This window comes from Aythya marila, assembly GCF_965140915.1.
Source record: "Aythya marila genome assembly, chromosome: 5".
Classification (NCBI taxonomy): domain Eukaryota; kingdom Metazoa; phylum Chordata; class Aves; order Anseriformes; family Anatidae; genus Aythya; species Aythya marila.
In genome coordinates, this window is record NC_139046.1 from 8799652 (window position 1) to 8827624 (window position 27973).

At 46.7% G+C, this 27973-nt stretch overlaps 1 protein-coding gene across 4 annotated transcripts in view; it reads right to left on the reverse strand.

Annotated features, from left to right (window-relative positions):
- CEP170B (centrosomal protein 170B) overlaps positions 1-27973 on the reverse strand; it is a 56388-nt gene that overhangs the window by 10760 nt on the left and 17655 nt on the right. For 2 of the 4 annotated variants that reach the window (XM_082762159.1, XM_082762158.1), the window contains exons 6-16: positions 27739-27795; positions 26271-26409; positions 18430-18531; positions 16823-17299; positions 14562-14624; positions 12957-13720; positions 10701-10889; positions 10400-10508; positions 7182-8951; positions 3614-3863; positions 1075-1234 (exon numbers count right to left, since the gene is read on the reverse strand). In XM_082762159.1, the coding sequence (XP_082618285.1) occupies positions 1075-1234; positions 3614-3863; positions 7182-8951; positions 10400-10508; positions 10701-10889; positions 12957-13720; positions 14562-14624; positions 16823-17299; positions 18430-18531; positions 26271-26409; positions 27739-27795 (4080 nt within the window). The remainder of the gene's footprint in view (positions 1-1074; positions 1235-3613; positions 3864-7181; positions 8952-10399; positions 10509-10700; positions 10890-12956; positions 13721-14561; positions 14625-16822; positions 17300-18429; positions 18532-26270; positions 26410-27738; positions 27796-27973) is intronic. The other 2 variants (XM_082762161.1, XM_082762160.1) reach the window with 1 other exon arrangement.

Consider the following 27973-nt stretch of genomic DNA (forward strand, 5'->3'; position numbering starts at 1 on the left):
ACTGCTCAACAGAGCAGCACAAAAGGCAGTTCTGCAGGTGTGGCATTTGCATGGAAACAAAGCAATAAAACACCATCTTGGAGCCTGAAGTTATTGTGAAATGTTTGCACACTGTGGCTCAAAGCCAAATGGCCCCTAGCAGAAAACCCTTCCCTGAGCAGGCTGCAGCTGACCAGGGTTTATTTAACACAAGCACAGCCCCACACACCTCATCTTCCAGTAACCTCCCTAAGCTTCTGCTCTGCACCTTCAGCAATGAACACAGCATGGTCATGGGGCCTCCAAATCCTCTCCTAGCAGGGCAGCAGGTTTGGCCTCAGCTTTGAATCCTGTTTAGGACAGACATGCAATTCTCCTAACAAAGACAACAAAGGACCAAGAGGCCCAGGTGAACAGCAAATACAAGGAAAGATATATTTTAACCCCATGCTGGTCGTCGACTGGAGGGAGTTTGCATTTAAATAGCAGCGGAGGCAATTTTACTTTAGCAGCTGGATCCTCCAGGGCACCTTGCTGCTGAGTTTGGGCTGAGTCCCTGAGCTGCTGCACTGGTGAGCCAAATTTTATGAAGTCCTCCATCCTCACCCACTCCACTGGCTGCAGAGCAGAGTCCCTGCCCTGGCCTGCTGACACACAGGTATAGGGAAGGGATTTAAGAAACCCCTGCAAAGCATTTCAGAATGCTGGAAGGAGGAGGGAGGCTCAGGCTTCCCAGCCCAGGAGCATTGCACACCTACCCCATTCAGCTCCTCAGGGACAAGTGTCCCACTAGAGGCTGTTGGGTCCTTAGGAATCTAACATTTTGACATTAGGGCCTTTCTGCTTCCTGGAGATGCTGTAACGATGTCCCCAACAAAAGTGCAACCTGCCTGGTTTCAATATTAAAAAAAATAAAAATAAAGAGCGCCCTAAACAGACTGCAGTCAATCTGCTCCTGTTATTTTTTTTTTTTAGGATGGCAAGGGTTTGTAATGCTGCAGAACCCAAGGATGCTGCCCTGATCTCCCACTACAGCCATGCCCCACACACCTGCTAGCATTCAGAGGCCGGGTTTTCTGCCGTTTGGGATCTTACCTCTTCTCTCGCTGATATGGTAGAAGCAGGAGTGTTGGGCACAGAGCTGAGGGAGGTGCTTGGTCCTGTCCCTGAGGAACTCTGTGAGTCCCCATCTCCAGCAACATCATGGATCTCTCGAGCAAGGATGGCCACATCCTTCACCAAGGTTTGGCTTAGTCTGAAGCACAGGGCATGAAGCACAGCCGTTAGGACACATGATACAACAAGCCTCATATTCATAACAAATATATATATTAAAAAAGCATCTGAAAAAGACTTTTCTTACTGGGGACCACAGAAAGTCTGTATGAATTACAATCTCTGCAGAGGCTAGGGAAAGCTTTGGGGTGCCTTGGCACGGCAATGAGGAATGCTCTGGCTACACGCAAGAGCAACAAATTAAATCCACTTCTCTCCTATACTCAGCTTCAAAGTAGAGATTAATTTAAAAACAAATTCTAGTTAGTACACACTATCAAAAAGTGTTGGAGATGATCCATAAAGAAGCTTAATGTTCTTGTTCCCCAACCATTCTATTTTATTTTATCTTTGAAATAAAAGAACATGGTCGCTTCTTCTTGGGACTTTTGCTTTCACCTAAAAAGCACAAAGAAGGAAAATGGGATTAACAAATCCATTGGCCAACATTATATTCATGGCTTATTTCCAGGCTTTTATTTTTCTCTGTAAACCGTTAAACTAAAAAGCAACAATGAAAGCATTCCTCCACCATGCAAAAAAAAAAAAAAAAGAAAAAAAAAAAATAGTAAGCTCTTGTGTCTTATGGAAATTATCACAGTGTGATGTTCTACAACACGGCTAGAGCTCTGCTAGAAAGCCCAAAACTGTATTCTTTATTACATAAAGAATAAAAACCTCAAGCTCTTTCCCTCTCCCTCACGGTTTACAAATCAAAATATCCCTCCATCATCCTGGTCACCCCTCATCATCAAAAGGGATGAGGGGTGACCAGGGTTACGCATGGCATACCTTAGAGTGATCTGATTTTCAGAAACCGGAAGAAACAAGAAAGTTGAAGCCCCCTTACAGGTCTCCAGTTACAACTCAGTGACTGCAGAACTTTGCTCTGCTTGCTCTAGATCTTGAAACCAGTTTGTGAGTCTCTGGATTGTTAGCGGCAGAGACTAGAAAGAAATGTCTGACCAAAAGTAGCCGTTGTGATAATTTTAAGGAAGAGCTTAGAAAAAAGTCTTCTGGTTAGCTAACTTCATCTGAAAGACATCATCTTTACTTGGAAAAAACATAAGCAATATAATAAAGCTGTCAGTTCATCAAAACATTTCCTCAGAAAGAAAATGTGTAATTGAATTAATAAAAAGTAGTTGGATCTGCCTGCCGAAGGTGCCCCCACCCATGCTGGTTTCGGACAGAGCTGTCACCGAATGCCCACACCGTGTGATTCCCTTGCTGTAAACAAGTGGCATTTTCCCTTTTAACTCTCTCCGACTACTTTAAACCCCTCCCAGTTAATTTGGGAGCAGCAACGGAAATCAGAGCAGCAATTAGAAGCAGACTATGTGACCGAGTTCTGCAGCGTGCCGAGCCAGACAAGGCTGATGCAATCACTTATTTATAGCTCCTGCGTGCCCGAGTGCCCTCCCGGGGTAGGGACGCTGCTACGAGGGAAATCAACGTTTCCCCCCCAACACACTTCTTACAGCACAGGTAAAGCAGCTTGGTTTGAGGGCTGGCACGTTTTCTACGGGCTGCCAGCAGCGTTCAGGAAAGGGAGCTTTTTGAGATCCGTGCAGCAAGCGATAGGTCTGACGTGGAAACGCTGACCCGGAGCACACCAAGACAGCTTCCTACATCGAAATTATTTCAAGTATGGCCAGCACAATGGAAGACCAGTATTTCTGGAAAGTTGGCATAACGCAGTCGCATATTAGAGATGTCAAACCTCAAACGCCACTGTTTAAAAAAAGAAACTATTTGCTTCACTGCCAAAGTGCTCCAGGCAACCACAGGACCACCAGTACACAATAGCTTCCGTATCCACAGACATCAAGCTCAGCAACAACTCATTTATATACAGGGCACAGACAGGTTTTCTTGTCTGGATTCGATTATGCCAGCCAAAGAGGTTTCTGCCCTGCAGCGACTGCTTACTGCTACCTCACCGGCTTCAGGCAGTTTACAGCTGGCTGTTTGCTGATCCATTTGATTTCCTCTGTAGGAGAATTAGGACAGTTCACATGAACTGGTCTGTGCACAGAGAGCATCTTCCAGCAGAATGCAGTGACAAGCAGAGATAGATAAACGCTTTGAGAGATTTAAAGCTAAAAGAGGATACCTGTCCACAGCTGAAATACGAAACAAGCCCAGAAACAAGTCAGCTTCCCTGCACCTTGGTGTTTTCTAGACAAGGTACAACCAGCACTGGCACAGGCTGTAAAGCTTCAGGAAAACACAGTGATGCTCAGGCATGAAGGGAGGTGGGGGACACACAGACAACAGGGGAGTGTGCCTCTCTTTCCACCTTCACACCTGGGTTTGAACACCAAGGAAAGGCACCCACTGCTGCCCACCTCCTCACCTGGCTATTTCTGCTATCTCTGCTGTTTGCGCCATGAAGTTGTAGGGGTCAGGGTGGTCGTCAAACTCCTCGTCATCATCCGTTTCTCTGCCGTTGTGTTTCTGCTTGCCCAGCCCAGAGCCACGCATCCTCGGCGTCTGTGTGGCTGTTGAAGTATGGGAGCGTTTGTGTTTAGGGGAGCTGTGATTTGAGCCATATTCCTCCTCCGAAGTAGAAGTGTAATCTGAACCCTGCGGTCTCCGCCTTGATGCTTATAAAAAATGAATTGGTTTCAGACCAAAGGAAAGTGAAGAGGGACTACAACAGGGCAAAAAGGTAACACAACACTAGCCCAGGAACACAAGGGAAGGAGAGTTTCTGTGCAGATTTCAAGTTTAACAGCACATTCTTGGAGCTTATTTCAAAGCTGAGCACTTCTGTGGCTCACATCCGCTACACAAATTTGGAGTGGGAAATTCCAATGCAAAACCAAAATGACTCTTAACAGCTCCAAAGTATTAAATTATTACCACAGAGTTAGCTTTCCATGCACAGAAGCTCTGTGTATAAGTAGCACACGCTTCAGACTCCTCACAGTCCCACAGAAATCCTTCTCTGAAGAGAGCCCAATTTTCAAGCCTGCAGACACCTTACCAATTAGTTTCAAGTACAAGCAAAAGGAAGGGGTTTTTTTTGAGTGAAGCAGAGATGATGGTACTTGCTTTTATTTGTAAGAGTCCACACCCCACTTCCTGCCTCACAGCTCCCTGTCACTGACACTCTACAAGAAAGCACTCACACCAGCAGGCTGTCAGGACCAGATTCAGCCCCTGAAGTCAAACAGAGGCTGCCCGCTTGTCCCAGCCGCTTCTGCAACCACCCAGGTCCTCGTTGCATGGGAAGCACTGAGATGTGCCAGTATCAACCCCCGGATTTGAAAACTGGGCTCCCAGAGTGCGCTGTTTCATGGCACTCTCTGCACAGTGCTTCATTCCTTCCATCCCTGCCTGGAGGATGAAGACCCACCAAACACAAAGCTGGCCACGTTATTGAAAATGACAGCGCCTAAAAGCTTCATTCTGCTACCAAGGTTGTAATAATGCTGAACCACTGAAAGCAAATTAAGCCAGCATTGTGATCATGCAAACAAAAATAATGAATTTGGCATATAAGATGGAGATAGAAACTAGGCAGTTACCACATAGAGGAAAAAAAAATGTTCCTATACATTGTTGTCTCAGCTATTCACAGGTCATGGCTCAGGATTAGAAATATATGTATATATGGAAAAAATAAATCAGCTTATATTCCTCCAGCAGAGAGGTTTTTTTTTTTTGTTGTTTTGTTTTGAAGCACGGGTTTCAAATCAAGAGATCACCCCGTCACTGAACAGGGACTTCAAAACTAAGGGCCTGACTTTCCATCCCTGCACACCAAGGGCAATCAGAATCTAGTCCCTCAGTATCGTTCAAATTACACTGAGTAAACAAGTCACGTACACAGAAGGGCAGGGGGATACCAGCCCTTCTCTTTCAGAACTGGTACCTTGGATTATCCTGACGTTATCTGCGCTTTTCACATGAAGTTACCTCAGATGCCTGACAAGCCACTGGCATTTCTTGTCCCGAGGCCAGATATTCATTCTGTTCCTCCGTTAGCAAGATTAACTTTCTCCCACTGGGATGGTTGGAAACCACCGTGGTTAGCTAAATGCTTCAAGAAATCCTTGAATAAATCAGCCACATCTGCCTCCTTACTCCCAGGGCCTGACACCCAGTGTTCTCAATGGTTACTGTATCGTGCTCAAAAACACCTCGATGGCACAGTGCAACTGTTCAGTTTATCAATGTTTTGGTTTTGTCCCAGGAATGAGGTGCTGGGTGCTTGTTCACAATGTCTGTAACGTTAGTATAGGAACATGCATCACACAACCACTACAGCACTACAAAGCATGAGGAAGTACAACTAGTCTACTTAGAGCTTGTGCAAGGTCCACAATCCTATCAAGGAATTAGGAGGTTAGTATTTTAAGAGCAGATAATTCAAAGAAAGGATTAGCATCATGTGCTGCAACTATGCCCAAGGAGAGGTGTTAGTGTGCTACTACAAAGCTCTACAAATCAAAAACCAATTCATTTGAGAACAAGAACTGGCCAGCTCTTATCATTTTTCTCCAAATGATTTGAAGTTTGTGGTCCAAAGGCAGGGGGGGTGTGAAGAGTACCTCCTGTTTGTAAAACCTGGACCACATTGTACTGATCCGAAGTTGTTATTGATTAACACAAAGTCAATAACAGAATCATCTCGAAAAAGGCAAGAGAGCCACTCTACACACTTTGTAGCTAATTTACGTTCTGATTTACATGCATATACAATAGTGCAAGAAAAAAGACATTGAAATAAAGGGAAGCTGGATGTGCTAAAACAATCCAAAATCAAAACAAGCAGCAAATAACATTTTTAGCATGCAATATAAAGGAATAGTGCAAGAAGGATAATTATTTCAACTGTATGAAAGGACACGAAAAGGACACATCCAAAACTCTTTATGAGCCCTTACAAAAACACGGATCTGCTCAAAACAGTAACCCTTTCAACAGGCCTGAGAAACTCAACCAAAGCAGTTCTTCCTGTCCCTTTAGCCTCCCATCCTTCCTAAAAAACAACGCAAACAGCCCTGCTTGGTCACATTCATGGTAGGTCAAGGAGCCTGGGCATAGACCAGGTCTTAGAGTGAAGGCGTAAGCACTATCTGGGACAGTCTGGTTGCCAATTACCATACCAGAGCTGTCATCTGCACTGTCCCCACCTCTTAATTAAAGGCTGTTTTAACCATGACAAGTGTTGATATTGTGAGGGTCTGTTTGTAACAGGCTGCTAAGTTTACAGCTAGAGAGCAAGACAGCTCCCGAACCTCCTCCCCACAGGCAGCATAACCGTGCGCCTTCCTTACCCATGGCAAGAGTAAATCAAAAAACACAGCAGAGGGAACCTCTTGGGGCAATCAAAATGTAGTGTCTAGATCCATGCTTGCATTTACAGCAAGAACAAGAGAACAGCCTTTAAAACACAGGGACTTGATTTGTTTTCCTGTTTCACGTGCCTTCAAACCTGCCACCGTGGACATTAGCTGCCATCAGTACCATTAGAGCCATTCTTGGAGAAAACTCTGAGTTTTAGACATCAGAGAAAAGCAGAACAGAACTGGAAAGGCATGAAATTCTACCTTTTTAACAGAAACAAGCAAACAAACAAAAAGGCTAACATTCTCCTGCTAGATGGCAACTGGCTGCTCAAAAAAAAAAAAGAAAGTCGAGGAGCTAAAAAAAAATTAAAAAAAGCCATTTGTGGTATCCTCACAGGCAACACCACAATGACATCTCCCTGGGTATTTGAGATGCTCTGCTGCCCCCAAGCCCTGCTGCACAGGAAGCATCACCCTCGCCCCTCCATCGCCATCATGAATGCAGAGCGTTGTACTCACCAATGCAGGACTTGAATTAGTTGAAGTACCAACTGCTGGCAACCGTGTCCGGCCTGTAAATCAGAAAGAAGGCAATACAGGAAAAACAAAAGCCCGAGCACTTACTGGACGTGGAAGAATACTTGACACTGCTTGAGCGGGTCCTGCTGAAAGGCTGCTTGGCGGAGGCAGCGGCCGCCGTTTTCCTCGCTGCAGCTCTGACCTCCGCAACGCCCATCTTCCGATAGGACTCCACGCTCCGGCCCGAAAACGCCGACCTCGACTGCGCGGTTTCAGAGTCACTGGGCACCGTGAAGGAACCCGCCCGCTTCCTCGGCATGGCGAGGATGTCGAGCCGGGAGAGCTTTTTGGTCTCCGTGGACTGCTTGGAGCCCGGCGCGGTGGCTTCGTGGTTGGAGGCCGTCTTCTCGGCATCGACGCACTCGTTGTCCGAAGCGTCGCCCAGCCGGGCGCGACGGAGCTTGGAGGCCCTGGTGGGCCGCGGGGTGGACAGACTGTTGGAGCGGGTGAGAACTTGCTGGATCTTCTGCACGTTCGGCGTCGCTTTGCTGTGCTCCTCCTTGGCAGCCTGAGGGAAAGGCTTCCTTCTGGGAACCGGCCGCGTTACTGAGTGCTCGTGGTCAGACACGACCGTGTCTGGGACGGGCAAGTAGGGCAGGCTCGAGCTTCTCTCATCATCCGTGAAGTCGAGCGACCCCCGCGTCCCGGCGCTCCGCTTCATCTGGAAGCGCTTGGTGGCCTCCACGCACCTCGGCGCCTCCGGCACGTGGGCCTTCCTCTTCTCCGTCAGCCGGTCCCGCGCGCTCGGCTGCCCGCACTGGTCCTGGATGGACGGCGTGGAGGAGGATTTCTCCTTCTGCAAGCTCGCCACCGCTTTGCGTTTCGGGGCGCTCGTGGGGACGTTTTTGCCGCTCACCAAGCTGACCGTGCTGGCTGTGTCCACGTCGGAGTCGCCAGACAAGGAGTCCTCCAGCTGACCAGCAGTTTCCGAGGCCTCCAGCTGTTGGCTTTGACCAAGAAATTTGGCTTCCAGCGCTGCCAAGGCAGTTTCAGTATCCTTAAGGAGAAGATGAGTGTCCTGACCAAAGTCCATGCGGGTTGACCGAACGGCCTCTAAATCTTTAAGCAGAGGGTGACTTGAAATATGCGGAAGTTTGTTTTGAGGAACGCCGCCGCTTGATTTATCTTTGGTAAAGCTTTCCTGCCTAACAAAAGATGATGTTTCCTTCCCTGCCGCATTTTCCTGATCTTGAGGACTCTGATGAAGGGAAATAACCATTTTTCCTGCTGCATTAATGTAAGCACTGACGTCTTTGACCGGCGGCTTTCCAGGAACAGGTGTGCCAGCAGCCTTGAAGGAAAACTCCTGATCCTTGCCATCTTTGTCTGCTCGAGCGTGGGCCATGCTCAGACAGAGCTTGGAGGCAATCCCCACATCATTGCTGTCATCTCCAATGTAGAATGAAGTAGAAACTGCCTCACTTACAGCTCTCATATTTGTAACACGTGGGGCTCCTTGCTGCCGGCTCTCTGACTTTGTGTCTTCTCCCGTCTGATCTAGCATTTTGTTGTTCTCTTTGTACTTCCTGCTTTTTTCCGAGCTGAAGCCATCGTCGGATCTGCTGGCATCGCTGAGGCTGTCTGGATCCAAGTCTTCCTGGATGAAGAGGCGGCTGCTGGGATCACCATAGGCTTCCACGCAGTGGTCCTTCACGACGGTTCTCTTTGTAACCTCGGAGTAGGCCTCCTGGCAGACCAGGACCGTGGGCGTGGGGCTGTCCGATTTATCGCTCGGTGGGAGCTGGGGAAGAAGGCGCCTCGTTCTCAAGGGCACAGCGTTTTCTGGTTCCCCAGGTTTTGTGGCTACACCGCTTTCTGAAGGGAGTTAAGTGGATACAAGTCAAATGTTGTACAACTACACTGCCTTTTTTTCCTCAAACAACTAAGAGCTTAATCATGCGAAGCGCAAGTCCACAAAAGCACTGAAAAAACTGCGTGCAGAACTAAAGCTTGTGTTTAACATGAACATCATATTTGGGCCAGACTCCTGCTCAGTCCCTTTAGGTTTACCAATACAGAAACCCAAAGTAAACTTAATTCCTTTGCTGGATCAGAAGGCTCAACACCTTTCCTCTGAATCTGAAATCCTACTTGGACATTCTCTGATAATCTACCTCTCAGCACAATCACATATGTTTAGAGGCCATACTATGAATTTGCTGGCATCAATCTACCATAAAAATCAGACCTCAGGAACGATGTGAAAAGCCATCAAGCAAAACCACTGCAGCGATGCAGCGTTTTCGGTACCATTCTACACAATGCAGATGATGTTTCTTACAGAGTTCCCATTTGATTGTATCCTACAGCAAAGCCTCAGAAGAAAGATGCTAATAATGAAGAAACTGAATTAGAGCTCTCACTGCCCCAGCGTGGGTGCTCTTCAGCATGATCACACTTCACAGAAAGAGCGCTCTTATTTATCCCCTGCTGGTCAGGGCTTCTTATCTGATACCACCTTTAAATACCAGGATAACTGGTTGGATGGCTAGGGTAATATTTCAAATGCTCTGGGAGTCGTTTTCTCACATGGTGTGAAAACAGTGGCAGTAACCTCCAAAACAAAGGTTTCTTTTAAGCTTTACTCAGTCTGTCTCTAGCTGTTGATGGCATGAAGGTAACGACAAATATTTCTGAACAAAAAAGGGCAAAAGCATTTCTAAAAGCCAACAAAGCCCTGTTATGTGTCTTCTCGCATATCAGCAGGACCTGGGGGTTTGTAAGCTGTCTTCCTAGCTGTGATGGGAACCTGATCTCCTCCCACTCCCTTTCCCTTCTCCATTCCTAGATTTCTATGCTAATCTCCAGATTTCAAACCTGTCAACAAACTCCAGAACAGCCTAAAATTCTCAGCATAGCCAGGCACAGGAGAAGCATCCCCCAAAAAAAAGCACCAGTCAGCAACCATGCTCCAAGACAACTTGCAGAGGGTTTTTTTCTGGCATCATTAGGCAGTCTAAGAAGTTACTTAGTGCTAGTTAACACCCAAGGACCTTACAATCTTTTTACTGCCCAGGTGCCCTTTAGTCATATCAAATATGACACTGAAGAACTTGGATGACTCTGAAATGCAAACCAGAGGTGCTCTCAAACCTTTGCTCCACTGGGAACAATTCACCCTGCCCTTCCCACCCACAAATACATTAGCTAAAACAGAACATAAGCCACAGCCAGACACACAGAAGCCCATAATTCCTGCTTTTCATATCATCCTGATTTAGATTCAGGCACCTTCAAAAGGTAAATGTCAGGTTGAGACTTACCTGTACCTCCGTCAGCCTGCCCAGAAACAGATCCAGAGTCAGAGTAACTGTCAGCAAGGCTTGCCCACCTAGACACCCACTTCTGACTGCCCTGAGCTGCTGCAGACATCTATAACAAGGTGGGGAAGGTGGTGTCAGAAAGGTTTGTAAAAACAAATCTTAGGCACAAAATCTCTCCACTCATATCCATATCACCCAGTCTCCTCGAGATGGAAAGCAATCCACGCATCACTTTTCCATGCTTCCAGAAAACCCACCCACACCTCCACCCTCTCAACAAATCCACCCGGACTGCCCGTACCTGCATGTCAGCCTGAGACCCACTCACAGCTTTTGAGGCAAACGCCTGGAGCAAGGGTGACTTCTGACTAGTGCCGTTTTCACTGATTAAATGCTGATGAGAACCAGAGTCCTCTTTTTCACCTTTTATTACTGGTCGAAAGACTGAGGAGATTCTGGAAAATTCAGGTGACTCGAGAACACCAAAAACCTGAAAAGACGATTGGGTGGGAAAGATTAAAAGGGGAAAAAGAAAAAAAAATATTAGCCCCAAATGCAAATCTACAAAGCATTATTCACACACAAACTACGATCCCAAAGGGCCAGAAACACTTGCCAATCATTCCATACAAATTAACTAAATCATTTCTTCTCTACTCGTTTAAAATACACTCATTCACAGAATCCCACTCACACCCACCTTTTCTGTCATCCGCATTATTTCAATGCATTGCCTTTAACAGTAGTAACTTGCACTGACTGAGCCCCTTTTCAGCTCTGAGAAATTTAGGATGAGTGTCAGGAAATCTATTCACCAGCTAATTCATGAAGCAGGAAAAAAAAAAAAAAAAAAAAAAAAAACTGGGAAAGCTCCATCTCCAGGGTCTTTCATAGACTGCAGCAGTGACTGGGCTGAGCAAAGCAGCCTTGCACAGCTATGGAAGGACCTGGGAATGGATGAATCTCTGAGACAAGTGTTTAAGCTAGCTGGCCAGCTTCTCTCTGGAGATGAGCAAGCTTTCCTAGGGGAGTAAGCAGGATCCACGCATCAGAAAGGCTTGTTTCCCTTGCCTGACTGCACATAGCTCAGGAGAAAAGGAGACCATGGAGGGTACCTAAGTTTGGACCGTGACAGCCTGAAGTTCTCCCCTCTCACTTCCCTTAAAAAATAGTGTGTGTATAGTGGCAGAGGAACAAAAAGCAAATACCCCAGAACCTCAGCAAATCCAAAATTCAAATAATCTTCCTTCCTGGACAGAAATGCAGAGTTCTGGTGGGTTATTTCCCAAGTGGCAGGTCTATGCTGCACCAAGTCTACAGCACAGCCAGGAGCAGAATTTGAGCAGCCTGCCTGACCTGGGCACATGCCTGCCAAGACTACTCCCCAGAAACTATTTTTCTTTTGTGGTATTTTTGCTCATATTTCCCCACCAGAGCAATAAAGCATCTAATATTAGGACTAGGGCCTTGCTGTGGCTGAAACACCCTGCCCTGAAAGCTTCCGATCGCATTTCAAACAAGATGTAAGGAAGAAGCGTAATAACCAAACAAACGAGGGAAGCTAGATCGAGGCCCACAGAGCACTGTACATAAAGCTCTAAAGCCAGGTTCAATTAAGGCCTCCTTTAAATCTCACCATCCTCCTGCCCACGGTTCACTAAATGTTCACAGCAACTTGCCAGTTTTGTTTTCCTAATAGACCGCAGATGAAAGTTAAACCTGAAGATCAGCCAAACTTTGGTTTGCCCTGGGGTTGCCTGGCTGGGTGGGGTATTTTTAAGCCTCACCCTCATTTTTATTTTTTTTTTTGTAAGGCTATCATTCACTTTGCAAAATCCAAACAAGCACAGATCCATCTAGGATTGCCTCTGCCCTAGACCACACCCTTCACTATCTCAACCAGCTGCCGCTTGCCCTGCCAGCCAGCACTGCCTTCTAGCCAAGCAAAACTGCACACCACCTACCACCAGGGCTTGTGAACGATGAAGGACACCAGCCCGTGGTTGTGTTTCCCTCGGCCTGCCACAGGACGCAGCGCCAGCAATGGGATGCAGCTCCCCTATTCTACAAACAGGGGAGGAGGGCAGGAGGTGAGGCACGGCCCAGGCAGAGGCTTGTGAACAGCCACAGTCCTGGAGAACAGAGCTGCTCCCAGCCGTGGTGCTCAGCAGGACCAGCCTGATCTTTGTTCTGCTGCTGCCCTTCCCTCTAAACTCACGGTGAGCCCACTTGCACCTGAGCATCTGAGTCTCATTTTTGAAAGTTTTTTGCTGACGGCTTACCTTACTTTCTCACATTTTGTTTTTTGTCGTTTTTATTGTTTGGGCTATTTTTTGTTGTTACTATTCTTAAGACCAGCCTCACAGTTTGCTGACACCTATCCTTAACACAGCTCAGCCAGGATGATTTCTCACATCAACCACAACCCCCCTGTGCACCCGATTTAAGATGGCAGCAGCTAATGAAGCTAGTTAGACCCTTTGTCGCCAGCTGCAGAAGACCAAAGCCTTCAGCCCCCAGCTCGCTGGCCAAGCCCAGAAAAGCAAGCAGCATTTACCTGATCTATCATTTTTCGTGCTTCCTCGACCTCTTTATCCTGCGACTCCGTCTCGATGGTGTATGTGCCCGTCTCACTCACGCTATCTTCCTCGTCGTTCCTCCTGCCCTGGGCTGACTTTACCTCCGGAGGTGGAGTGGAGGCAGACTCCGGCTCTGATGATATAACCACACGCGGAGCTGCCGGCATGGGCTGAGGTGCTGGTTTCTCAGCCCCTGCTTTCCCCGACTGAGCAGTCTCCCTCAGGTACTCAGCCATAAAATCCTGAGCCATTTTAGACTTCCTCCCAACACTCCCGTAGGTTTTGCCTGATGCTCTGGAAGTGGAGGATGACGACGAGCTGATCCGATCCTCCGTCTTCTCTCTCTTGAAGGAGCTAGCTCTTTGGGTCCCCGAGGAGCTGTTACTGGGTTTCCCTGCCTGTGTCCCGGCGTGGGATGGTGGCACCGCATTGCCCTGCTTCTCGGCCGGCAGCGCGTTCTTGCGCTTCTCGACCTTGGTCTTCAGCCCGGGATCAGTGTCACTCTGGGAGGAGTGAGCGCTGTGCGTGAAGGACTGCGACCGCTTCTTCCGTGGCGTGTCCTCAAAGAACTCGATGACGAATGCCTGCTTGTTGTGCAGCATCTCGTGGGGGTCACGCCTCATCTGGCGCTGCAGCTTGGTTTGCTCCACCGCCCGCTCGCTGCCCGTCGTCGGCTCCTTCTCCGCCTTGGGTGCCACGGGGTCTTCCGAGTCACTCTGCGTCCCGTCCTCGTGCCTATTGCCTGGAAACAAGTTGTGCATTTGACTTACATTCTCAGGTTCTGTGGCCCTGCCATTGCCCACCAACTGAAATATATCCTTTCAGTTAAAAGAAACAGATCCTACAGGAAATAAACAACTCCAAAGACACCTACTGTGCTACTGGGATTGTATCCCTTCAGGGGGAAAAAAGAAGGAGGCTGTCTCCAAATCCCACTTTACACAGCTGGCTGGCTATCAAATTATTAAAAATAATCCAAGAAATCATTTCAACCCCAAGGGGTTTTGATTTTGTAACACAGATTGGTTTTGATACGTGAGGTGTTGTTTATTTCCTTCTTGCCATTTAAATACATGCAATGCCATTATTTTACCATTCTGCCCAGTTACCGTAGTATGAGATCACCTTATTTTGTTCTGTTACACAGGAGAAATCTCTCCACAGAATCTACAAACGAACCCTGTGCACCACGTCCCAAGGAGGCAAATCCCCGTGATGAAGAAGCCACGAGCAGTGTGTTAGCAGCGCATGCACCTCCAAGCACCCACATTACCCCTCTCTACAACAGGGAATGAAACAGCATCTAACTGGCAAAGTGAACTTGCAGGGTTCTTCACTTTCCTGAAGATTTCAGAATCACACCGTGACAGCCCAGAAGCCACACCATCCTACCACCAGCCAAGCAAATGTTGAATTATTACGTAGAGTTCACAAAGCTTAGAGTAAGCTTACGCTTATTTTTTACTGACAACCAACTTTACAGCCTTCCCTTTTGTATCAGTGATGCTCTCTGCCCCTCAGCACCTTAGTTCAGGACTCTCAGAGATTAAGTTAGAGTAAAACAAACAAAAAAACAAACAAACCTTTTTTTGGAGAAGGAAACGGGTGTGAAGGCACACAACTTGATTCAGTCAACGACCGGGAACCTGTCATCGGGAGAACGGGGAAAGAGGTCTCTGCGCTCTAGACTGTAATATGCAGCAAGATATACTGGCTAAAATACCACGTGTTTGAAGGGAAAACTGCTCAAACCTACTTTGCAAGTTCTCCAGGCACAGGGGTGAAGACCATTTATTACCTCGAGTTAACTGTGAAAGATTAGAATTTAATACAAGAACCATCCAACCCAGGAGTCAGTCCTCGGAGGAGTCTCCTAACACCTTGCTGAAGAAAGCCAGCAGACTTTGCATTGCGCCCCGAGGGCTGATAAGCTGCGTCCTTGAAAGGGAAAAGTTCTTCAATTAAAGGGTCTTGGCGAGGAACTCTGCTGAATGCAAACTGAGGATGCAAGGAAAAACACCGTGCCTATGGATGCCTCAGCACAACACCATGCACATCCCCTCGAGCAGCTAAGACCTGAACTCTCTGGTCTCAATACCAGGCTTTACATTCACCAAGGTGTTCCTGAAAGGGAACAGATGTTGCTAATGAGAACCCCGGTGGTGTCTGTGATCCTAAGACCCGAACCTGGTACGCAGCCAGCTGTAGCCTCCCTCTAAGGCATCTTCAAAATCAGCCCCGCAAGAAGAACACGTTACACAGCCACCACAGATAAATGACATGCCATCCTCTGCCAAGGCAGAGGTGGCTGAACTCCTCAGGCCACCAACACTGTATTTTTTAATCAAATGGCCAAACAGTTGATTTTTTGATATGCAAATTATGCATTAAGTTACTTCAGCTTCTTTCCATGCCTCACGGACTGCAGAGAGGTGAGTGCAGTACCCTCTGTGCATTGCTCAGGAAACCTCTAGGATGAGCAGCTGCTGCCTGACACACTGGTTTTCCCCAGGAAGAAAGAGCAGAACTACTGAAACACATCTGAATCTCTGAAAACAAGTCAACAAAACCCATAATCTCACTTAAAAAATAAATAAAAAGAACCCACCACACACAAAACCCAACACCACCAACTTCTACCACATCGCCACAGTAGACTGAAAAGAGGACCTGAAGTACCCCTGCAGGCCACCTCAACGTTCTCATATTGGGAAGAACTAGAAACAATGACAGCAAAAGAGTTTAATTTCCATGTCAGGCCAAACCCCATGTCTAGTTATGTGAAACTTTCTTGACCATAGGGGCTTCTCAAAAACACACACACAAAACAGCAAGTTGGAGGCATAATACATAAAACTCTTCACATTAAGAGGATTTTTCCAACATGGACTGAGCAAATATTCCTTTGAAGGAAAACAAGGTATTGCTCTCTTAAGAAGGATCTTAAGTACAGATCAGTCTAGTAACCTCCAATATAACTTCATTTGCAGTTTGCAATAGCAGCTCTTCCAGCACCTGCAAAGCCTCTGAATACAAAGGCAGCAAGTAATCTGTGGTCTTCTCCTCACTATTTTGTGCACAGCCCAAGAGAAGCATCCAAGCAAACTCAGATCATGCAAAAATATATTTAAAGTTGTGAGAATTAAGTGACTCCCACCAGCTGCACTAAGAATTAGGTTACAAACTGCATTTGAAAATCTCCAAAGGATTCCTCGTAGTGCCACAGTTAACAGGAACCAGGTCCACAAAACCTGGAATTTTTGAACAGACCAGGAATTCTGAGATGCTTTAGTTTAAGAGAAGAAACCTTCTTCCAAAGATACAACTATTTCTTCCACTGTTGATCATGTGTATCTCAACTCTATCACCAATCACCGTGCCGTGACCTCTGATCATTGTACCCATGAAGATCACTCTTAACATCTTCTGGACTGCAGCTAAATAGAAAACTCACTTCTTCAGCTAGGAGAAGCCAGGAGAAGAAAACCCACTGTAATACCCGTGTTTACCAGCCTGCCTGGACACATGGAAATGACTGAACATTTAAAAATCAAAACCCTTTTTTCAATCACTGCTAATGCCAAGATAGGGATATAGATGTGGAGGAACCAGATCAGAGCCCCCAGGCCAGCACCACATATGACTGCAGGGCTGGGCGAAGAGCCTACTCGCTGGGTTCAAAACCATTAACAGTAATTAAAGAAATACTCTTCATCTTGCAAATTTGGAGCAGAGATAAGTTAAGTGCAGTTCTCCCTGACAGGAGAAGGATTTTCCCCCTTCAGTGTGGTGCATTTGCACAGCCAACAACAAACACTGCCCACAGCACAAGACATTCACTCACCTTTAAGCGTCCTCACATGAACCGGCAGGTCACTCTTGGTACTGTACACATCATCTCCTGGAGACTGCCGCCTCATCAGGCTGGGGTCATTCTGCACGAGCCAGTCAGCCACCTTGCTCTCCGCTGACATCACTTCTGTGTGAGCTGGCTCCTTGCTGTAAGGTCTTCTCTGTCGGAGTGAAAACTTAGTTACGTGATCTTTTATCTTTATTTTACCAGGGGTACCGTCGTCAAATTCAATAGTGAAAGAGGCATGGCTCTGTACAACCGGAGCTACTATGGCATCGATATCCTTTGTCGGGATCTCATGGACCTGGGTTTCTGGAGATTTTGATGGCTGCTGAAATTCTTTAGTTGGGATCTCAAAGTAACTCGGCTCTCTCCGGAAAGCAAACACCGACTGTTCTTGGGAATCTCTATAAGCAGAAATATTGCCATTCAGTTCTTCTTCGTGTTGGGCTATCTCTTTTGATCTATCTACAAAAGGAAAAGAAAAAAAGAAAGAAAAAAAGAAAGCCTTAAATTCAGAAATATTAGCTGAAATATCTAAAATGAATTAAAGAAAAAGTACAAGTTCTGTTTTAGACAGCTTTGTACTCTGGCCTCATCACTGAAATGCATGTGCAAGCACTGTTGCAGTCTGATTACTACTTGTCATATGCACTTTGCTCCTTCTTTCACTGTTCCCTAAAGAGCTGAGCACACGTGCACACATTGTATATTTTGGCAGAACCTATGCGGCTGGTGGCATTTTGAGGTTTCTGTATGCTGGGCTGATGTGGCAGGAAGCTATCCAGTTTCACTCTGCTGAATTCACTTACACGCACACCTGCTCCACTTTCTCCAGTTCAAAGGAAAAGCTTGAGAGTGCAAAACTAATCACAGGCACGTGTTTGCTGGATCAGTGCTGAATTCAGTAATGTCAACAGGGCTACAAACACATTTTTCAGTAGTGCCCAAACCTCTTGGCTAGAGGGTCACTTACCTTATTTCAGCCTCTTGGGAGGGCTGCTAATCACAACCCCTCTCTGTCAGAAAACAGATGTACATTGAAGTAAAGCTCATCTTTGTGCAGGAAAGCATGTTTGATAGCATTACTGCACAAATATAAATATAAAAATAGGCATCTTCCAAGCATATGGATTCACAACAACAGGAGTGGTGAGGCTAAACGGCTTCCAGTCATGATGAGGTGTAAAACTGAGAGCTTCTGCATCACTCCAACCCAGTCAAGTGCCTCTTTGGAAATTCCCAGCAGATGGACTCACTCTGAATAGTTTATTCAGGTGGGCTGCATATGACCACATATAGAGCATTGCTTCGTAACGTGGGTCTCAAACAAGCTTCGCGAGGCCTTTCTCATACATACTGAATTACTCCACAACTGCTGGTTTTAACCTTCACTTGTTCTAGTGGAAACATTTTAATTTTCCCTTACTCTGGTTTCATTGGCAGCAGTCTACACAGAGCAACGTGCAAATACAACAAGCACAAAAAAGTGGTAATTAAAGCCTTGAAGCAGGATGACTTCACACAAGAAAGATAAAAAACACGCAGGAATTGTCTCTCTCCCCCCCTTCTCTGTCCCACAAATTCACCTCCCTTACCTGAATAATGTTCCTCCTGCCTTCTGTCCTCCTTGTTATTTGCATCATCTTCCCCCCACCAGGAAGGCTGCCCATAAAGAGGGGTGCGGTAAGTATTGGTCTCTAGGAAGAAGATAAACAACTACTTTGACACAGAAAATATCAATTCATAAGGTTCACAGAAGTCAACCGCATGCCAAAAGGGGAAAAATAGCAGGGTCAGATGAGATTCTGTACCTGTTACATTGCAGTCATAAACATAGCAAATTATACAGAATAGTTCAGTTTTTTTTTCCTTTCCCTGCTTACAGCCAGCTACAAGATGCTAACTTCCCTTCCCTTCCCTGTCTTCCATAGCTGTGTTTCCCAAATACTGGCTTTTCACCCCCTCCAGACTCATCATCATTTACAGAAAGTGGAAGATTTTCCAGGACAAGGCTACAAAACGCCAACCACAAAATTACTAGCAACTCACCTGCAATTCAGGTGAAAAAAATCAGAGCTTTATTCTCATCTTAACTGGGAAAACTTTAGCTCTGCCCTTTCTTGCCCCACCACAAGCTTGGATGTCAGGAGGCCAGGAATCTTTTCCAACTATTCACTACTCCCACTCTAAATGACACACATCCTACAGCAGGAAATTCTTGAAGAGTTACAAATTTAGGGAAAATGGTAAAACTGTCTCATTATAGATACATGAAGTAGAAGTAAAAACTCTTGTTCTCAAAAGCGTAAAGCAAGGGGATCCCACAGTCACTGCAGGAGGGTTTTTTTTACATGGAGAAACCCTCTAGAAGAGCCAGACTTCAATAATTTTCTCTACTCCCAGAGCACTCACTGAAAGATCAGGGCTCCATTGGAACAGGTACCCAAAGGAACCAATTCAGTCTTATTATTTTTTCTCCCACAGAACAAGATGGCATTTTGGCAGCGCCTTGGGCTGCTGCTGTTTGTGTTTCAAGTTATAAAAGAAAAAAAAAAAAAAAAAAAAAAAAAAGCTCAATTTACCTGTGTTAACAGTCATTAGCTTATGTTTTCATAATAGTTGATGAGAGGCAAATAAAGTAGCTTTTGTTCTTTCATCTGGAGGTGACAGAGACGCAAGCCCAGGTCAGGGGCTGAGGTTAACAGCCCGGTTTTAGGAGCTGCTTCTCCTCTACCCGGCCCAGCCGTCGGCACACACCTCGACAGACACGTCTCAAAATCCAGCTCCAGCCACAGCTGGGCTTCTACCGCCAGCTGCTGCTCAGCTTGGGGTTTTATAGCCACACGCTGCCCTCTGCAAAGCAGCCCTCAAACAGCCCTGCAATTTCGCATTCGCTGCTGTAACAGGGCCAGGACAGAGAGCAGTTGCTGGCATAAGGGAAATGGAGAGAAGGAAGGGGATTTAAGAGTCGAAGAAAAAAAAGAAGCCAAATTGTATGTTGTTGTTTCTAAAGGTACACAGATCTAACGGCCACTGTTTCAGTTTTTTGTTTTGTTGTAGAATAGTTCCATAAATATATACATTTATTTGTTATCTTAGGTAAAAATTTTGCTTTACAGACGCAGTCCACAAGCCCTTTTCAAGACATTTTTGTGCTTCAAAATGAAGCACGCTGCTTCCCTTCACACCGAGGATCAAAAGAGGCTGAAAGTATTACTCTCCTTTCTGCCTAGAGTGCGCGGAAGATAAATTGTCCTGCCATTATGCAGGCAGCCTTTGAACGTTCAAAGGAGGAAGCATTTTTCACCACGAATAAATTGGAATTGCGAAGCAATGTGTGTCACAACCGAGGATCGGTGAGCTACTCAAAGACGAAGGAAAAAATCATAACCTGCTCAAAAACCTGTCAAAGAAGAGAGGAACCCAAAGGCAGGGTTTGGTCACATCCACCCTGCAATAGATCGCCACCAGCACCGTGAAGGTCTCAACCCTGAGGTTTTGGACACTTGTCTCAGATTACTGCGACCAATTCTGACCAACTCAATACTGATTTATTTTCAGGTGCTAGAGGACCAAATCCTGAACGTACTACGGAGATGAAACGCGTTCTGCTGCAGATGAAACCCAAGGGCAGGCTCACACTCTTGCCCTGGCAGCACCTTTCCCAAGCACGGGTGCTGTTACTGCTCACAGTTTGGAAGGAGATGCTTCGTTACAGCCCATCTCTCCAGGACATCCCAGCCCCTCTCCAGGATCCCAAAGGGCTCCTAGGCTAGATGCTTTCAGCTAGCTGTTCCAAGAAAAGTCTGTTTCCCAAGGGGCAGAAGCTGAGGGAGCTCACATCCATCCTGCAGGACAAACCTTCCCAGCAGCTGCTCCTGCCCTGAGCTGTGTCCTGCCTGCCTACAGGACACAAGAGCTTTTCTGCTACAGGGGAAAAGGCAAAATCAAGTCAACCTTGGTCAGGCTCTTCTGTTGATGAGGAGCTTTGGGACTGCAATGAAAGCAAAAAAGGAAAAAAATTTAAAAAGTAAAATTTATAAAGAGCAATGAGCCAGTACCTCTGCCTTCTAAATTTCCCCTGCTAACCTAAAAAGCCCTAATAGGTGCTTGGGAATTCCCTCAATTCCCCCTCTGACAAAAGCTAGCAGAACGCCACAACCCAGGGCTCCTCAAGGAGCACTGCGTTGGGTTGAGCAGAGCGCAGGGACCCGGGGCCACCAGGGTAGGAGCAGCCCCATCGCAGAAGGTCCTTCCTGCCCTCCCCAGGGCCATCCAAAATAGCAGGGAGCTCCTACAGCCCCGCCTGCAGCAGTCTGTACCAGCGTGTGCCCAGTGCAGCCCATCACCTCACTTCCACGGGTTAGTTTTCATTCCTTCCCTCTCCCAGCCCCCACAGGGAACTACGACTTCATTTGGAAGACTGCAAAAAGCACAGATGGGAAGCCGAGGAGTCAGTATCTCGCTATTTGGGGCCAGTTTCAATATTTTAAGAGCAATTAATGTTCCCACTGAGCCTTCATGTTAATTTGCATTTTAAATAACATTATCAAGTGGCACCAACACCCTCATTCTCAGCTCCCGCTGACAGCGGCCAGATCCTGAGCCAGGATAAAATCTCTGTAACTCCAGACCAGTGACACAAATTCGCTGCCCTGCTCATGTCAGAAACTGCAGCCCCTTCTAACCCGCCAGCACAACCACCCTGACAGCCACTGCAGCTCTAGTGCCATAACGCTGGATAGAAGAGGGGGAGGAGGTGATAGGAAGGCAGCTCAAACAGATGGCTGTGACAGCAGCAGGCCAGGTAGCAGCTACACACACACATTTTTTGCCAGGGGGCTCAGCTCCTCACCAGCTGGGATGTATTTTGGGTAGCAAACCTCAGCCTGGGCCAGCAGCATCCAGAGCAGCACATCTGCCAGTGTGCTGGGCCACGCATCCAGCTCTGAAGCCACAACCTGCCTGCTCACTGCGGTGTCAGCTGGAAGCTCCTCGAGGATCAGAGGCTCGGGGTTTGTTCGAGTCAGCAGCGAAGCAAGGAACAACTAGGAGAACTAACAAACAGTCATTTTAATGACATGAGACTTCCTCCCATTGATGGCAGCTCGTTACCACCTCTCTGGACTCCGTGCCAGGCTGGCCAGATGGTGCCAATTCATTTAGGCATATTTCTTGGCTCATCAATTCAGGCAGACAGCCTGCAAACCATCCTTTTTAGATAACTGAATCGAGGTCAGCACAAGCGTTCAGGCAGATAAACACTGAGCTATGGGTGACAGCGTAGTACAGGGAAGACCACTGCCACGCACATGTTCTGCTCCTGGATTTCAGTCTTTGGGGCTCTCACACAAAAAAAAAAAAATAAAAAAGAAGGCTGCTTTAGCTCAAAACAAGGGATGTCCATTTGTTTAACGAGTCTGACAAGAACATGGCCTGCTAAATGAATACCCGGCTATTGATCATCCGAAGGAGAGGCACCACGAGAGAAAATGAGACGTTTCAGTACAAGGGGTGTATTTAGGGAGAAGTGAATCACACAGAACAACAGCAGGACCAAAAATACAGTACAGGTGATGAAAGGGAAAGGGGGGAAGTCTGCGTTAATGCTGCTCTATCAGCAAGTGGGCAGAGCAGCTTCCACGAGGAGCAGGCAGCTCTCACGACAGAGGGGTCTGATCTCCTTTGAAGGTGGCTCTCCTCCAGGCTGCCTGGCTGGGACAGGACCGAGGGCTGAGCTGTGCCTGAGTCCCTGCAGAGCTTCAAACAGTCACGAGAGAGAGATGGACAGCAGCAGCACATTTCTTTGCTGACAGAAGCACAAGCAGCTTTGAAGCTGTCTACAGCAAGGCATAACAACAGCATGAGAAATCCAGCTTGCTCGAAGTCAACCCATTTTTGATTCATTATTAATAACCTAAGTGCCCGTCTTCAGAAGATGCAGAGCAGGCTGCCTATGGCAGAGGGGGGAGGAGAAAAAAAAAAAAAAAAAAAAAAAAAAAAAGGTGATCTAGCTTTTAAAACATTCTAAACTGGTTTCTGATGTCTTTGCTTTTTTCTTCCTCTCCAAAATACAGAATTAAAACCTAGCAGGGATAAACACAAAGCAACTCTTTGGCTCTTCACCACGGTGTTTATTTTGTGTGCACGTGAACCTAAACCCTGGTCTTTTGTGCCTGCTGCGAGCACACACAAATCCTGGAGGCTTTCAAATCAGGTTGATAATCACGAATTTATTTGTACCAATTACATGGCGAAACCTTTAACATGCTGCAGGTACCACCAAACCAGCGCAGATGAAAAGCAGATACACCACCTCTGCTCTCCTAAATTAAAGGCTAGAGCAGGGCTGTGTGTCTAAGTAGCTATTACCATGATCTCATGGGGAAAGCAGCCAAGGACCATGGAAACCACTCCACAACTCGGCACAACTCCCGCTGCCTCCCTCCACGCTGCCTGCTGACCTCAGCACCGGACACGGACACGACTTGCAAGTCGGCTGCTCACAGCACTCTGCAATTACACCAGCACCAACCCAGCAAGAAACGCTGTTTCAGGGATCCCGGGAGAGACTCAAGTCCTGCTCCTGCAGTCGGGGATGCCCGTTTCAGCTGGAAGCTGCGGGCAGCCTCCCCGCGTGGAAACTCAGGCCTGCAGCACTTATTCAGAGGTTAGTCATCAGCTTCAGCATTATCTACTGCCATCAGCCTGGGAGGGCTTTTAAAAAAATAAATAATAAATTCAGATCAGCCTGAGGATTAATGATGTGTTGAGAAGACCACAAAGTAGCTTATCTCATCCACTACCTCAACTCAGGTAGCAACAGATGGGGAGCGTGACAGCATTAAAATCTGCTCCGCTTCAGGCTGTACCTGGCCTCCCCATGACTTGAGGCTTTAAGCATGCGAGCTGATGGCTATTTTTAGCATTAACTAGCTGAACTGTGGGCACTTTTCTTCATACCAATATGTAACCCACAGGTCTTACCAATCTCCTTGCCTTGAAACACATTTCCCAAAGACTGATGGTTTTTTGCTTACAGGCAGCACAAACCGAAACGCTGCCCCTTCCACAGCACGACGAATAATGAAGGGCTGAGCTGTTTTCAATTCCCTCGGCTGGATCTCTTTATCCTCAACCCCTCACCTCCTCCCATTTCTAAGCAGCTCTAATTGTTCGCATTGTTTTGTTAAACCTCTTCCCTGAAAGCTTGCCTTGCCTCTGCCTCTCTTCCAGCCAGCCCTGGGAAGCGATCCTTCTGAAGGCTTTTTGTCGCCCCAGACCTTGCTTTAATTAGTCAATGCAAATTCCTAAATACCTACAGGCTTAGCAAAACAGCTCTTTTCCCCAAAGCCTCTTTTTGCTGCCACTAAGCAAGCCCCCTCCCTGTAAGAACACCACATTCTTCTTTCCACTGATCATTGAAATCGCTGCCACTCCTCCAAGCACCAGAGGAAAAAAAAAATCTGTGCATGCGTGCAGCTGCAGACAAGGTGAATTAGTCACATCACAGACCAAAAGGGAACCCGCTGATCATTCTGCTCACGTGATGGAGATGCTCTCTGGAGAGCGAGGCACTGATTTAATGCTCAGCCTCCTTCCACAGGCTCCAGTCCAACCCAGGAAAATGCTTCCAACAAAATATCCTGAACTTCTCCATCTTCCTGTGGCTTAGCAGCGCGTCACCGACTTCTCACACGGGTCCATCAGCCCCACTGCATGTAGCATGCTCCACCACTGGCCCCCAGCAGGTACTGACAGCTTTTATTCTTACTTTTTTAACCTTCGAGCTGTGGTCTATGCCCACGAACAGTGACAGAGACGTAATGCAGGTCTGTGAATCACTTGCTGAGAGAAGGGGCACCTTGCTCAAGTGTATCCTGACTCGGAAGATTTTCCAGATATCAACCGCTACGCTGTGTAGGTTAAAGCCAGGAAGGTGGAAAGAATAAAAATGAGAATATTCACACAGCCAGGCAGGGAAACACAAACTGGTTCCACCTGGGCCTCGCAGACCAGTTACTGGCAACACCTCCCAAGAGCCCAGCACCCCTCGCAGCTCAGCTGAGAGCTCTCCCCAGTGCAGTTCACCTCTTTTCACCCTCCATGGTATCGCAGCTAATCCCCAACTTCATCCCTTTAACTCCATGCTTGTGAGGTAAAGACCCAAATGCCCCATCCACAGGGGGGTGACCCACAAAAGCACTAAATCCACAGGAAGAAGGGTTTTGCAGCCCAGAGAACAGCAGTCAGGCACACATACCGCCTCCATGCACAAGTGGAGGCAACAAGAACAGAAGCAAAAATATGACAGAGAAACATTACTTTGTTTTAGTGTGCTACACCAGCTTAGAGGGATTTTCGCAAAGACAATACAGAGGAGATTAAGGTCAGCCAACCCACTCCAATTAGGTATCAGAAAACCTTAATGGATTTACCCAAAGTTGCATGCATTTCTAGAAAGCTGCTGTGTCTACATCTCAGTCACCTCTCCCAAGATGCAGTCTCACTCTTACTTGCCCATCATCTTCCCTCCACTCACCTTTCTCCTGCCTCCAACAGGCCCACTGTGCAGATGGGCTGCCTCTGCTACACCTAAAGCTTCCCATCGCTCTGCCATCCTGGAGAACAAGACTGCCACTGGCAGTCTTTAGCCATCAGGTTGTTTTAATATCATATTTCTTCCTCTTTCTGTGTATCATCAAGCTCGAGAAGGCCACCAACTGATATGTGAACAGAGCAGGGAGAATACATGCCACGGTAGTATGTACAGGAGGAGGTAGGAAGCTCAGATAAGACTGCTGGGGAGGTCCTGGCCCGCCACGGTGGGGAACAAGCAGGTATGAACATGAGGAAGGTAGCAGAGGGTAGAGAAACAGGCAACAAAAGGAATTTTTCAAATGGAAAAGTTCTGAAGCCAGGTAACAATGAACCTGAAGCAAACGCCTCCCAGTTCAGCAGTCAGTTTCAGCCCCACATCATGGGGTGTTAGGAAATACAGTAATTTAAGACCATACATGGCTTTTTGGAACAAATCCCTTGGTACCGCTTTGCCTGACTGCCAGTACCACGCCGCAGCAGCCATGCATCTTCCACAGTGAGTCACCATCTCTGTTCAAACACCAGCTCATGATTAGGAAAATAAAAATAGACCAGACAGGTGCCAAAGAACTTACCAAACCTGCTCAGCCCACAGGTTCTCTAGCATTTGCACAGTGACAAGGCATGCACGAACCATCATGCCAATTTCTTTTTTTTTTTTTTTTTCCTGGGAGGCTGAATCTCCAAAAACTGAGAATCTGAAATGCTCAGAGCCTTAGAAGGATGACCCGCTCCTTGTGCATAACCCATGGCACACTTCATTCCGACTCAGTGCAGGGATCAAGCAGCGCTTTGACTCTGCTGGATCTCGAACAACTGGTTTCTGAGCAAGTACCTGTAATGGGTTTCCTCTCTCCTTTCTCCAGCTTCGCTTGCTGGGACTCAGTGTAGACACCGTGCTCCATGGGCTGCTCCGCCCTCTTCATTGCCGTGCCTTTGAAATTCATCTGGAGCTGGCTGGTGTACTTCTCGTGCTGCAGGGACATAAGGACAGTTGCAGGGTGCCCATGAGATGTGTATGGCAGCCCACAGCAGATAACCAACCACCCACCCCGCAAATGCATCGTGCAAAGGCAAACACTGTGGCTATGCTCTGTGACAGAAAGAAAACACACCTAAGTAGAGGCTAGAGAGCAGCAGAAATGCCACTTGAGAGGCTTTCAAATACCTCATTTGGAAGACAGTAAGTGACAATTACAGCCCATGAGAAGGTCACTGTGACACAGCCCTGCAAAATAGCTGATTAGCAAACCCTTCAAGGAGTAAACTGAGAACAATCAGAACTGATGCCATTTTCTGTTCAGGATTCAAATCCTGGAATCCCCTTTGTTGTAAAGTAACATTATTAATTCTTTCTAGGCTTTCATCTGCATTATCTCAATCTTTCAGAAAAAGCAATTAAAATATATTTTAATTATTTCTCTCCAAACCCTCTCATCAGCCAGGAGAGCGATGAGCCTGCCTTAGAACAGACTCCATTATTAACTTGGGGCCTCGTAAATGGACTCATTAAAAGTGGCTTTATTACAAGTAAATTAATAAAAGGGTGTACCCATTCGGGTTACCCCTGAGTAAATTCAATGATTCATTTACCCAATCCTGGCTGTTATACTTCTGATCCTATCCAAGTCCTAGAACTGGAACCAGGGCTAAGGGGACAGCACCTGCTGGCCAACAGGTGATGGATGCTTGGCACTGATAACCTGAACCCTCAGCCAAACAAGGGCAGCGTTCCTGCCTAGAGGGGGTTGTTCTTCTGCCTTAAATTAGAAGATGTTTGAATATTTTATACCCTGTACTGAACTCTTTGTTTAAAAAAACACCTGGCTCATAAGAGGACCTCTTGGTAAGGAAAAATAGGGAGCTTGAAGGCAAAGATGAGGTGATAGGAATAAATGTGAACGTCAACCTAACGGAAATGTGATGGATCTGGCCTAAAGTCACTAAGCATGGAGAAAAGCAACCATGCTCTGCTTCTGGAAGAGAACAAATTGTGTTCTGCTTCACCCAGAAGTTAATGTGCTGACTGTTCTTTAATACAGTACGGCTTTAGTAACCTTTTTTGTTGGCAGTCATAAAATCATAAATAACTTGATCTACATGTTAGTGGAGGGATAAGAGAGATCTGAGCAGAGATAGCTGGGAAATGTCTCTCTCCTCAAAGGAAAGTTTTGTTAAGTCTCAATCCAAGGACAGCATAACATTGTGGATCATTTCACTGACATCAAGAGTATTTTAACACTTTAGGCTGCTTGACCACTACTAGTGCACTGAAAAAAAAAATTGCACCTGCATCCCCTTACCTTTAATGCTTCTTCCGGGACTTTGTGTTGAATTTGCTCCAGGACATACATATTCGAATGTACATAACTTGTTAAGGAAACAGCACAGGAATCAGATGCAGAAAGAAATCTAGCACTTAGTCACTACTAAAAGAAAACAAGATCATAAAAACAGTGACACTGAAAATGCACGGGGTGCTAAAAGCCACCCTTGCTGCATACCACCCCAGTCTTTGCCATACGTGTTTTTCAACAG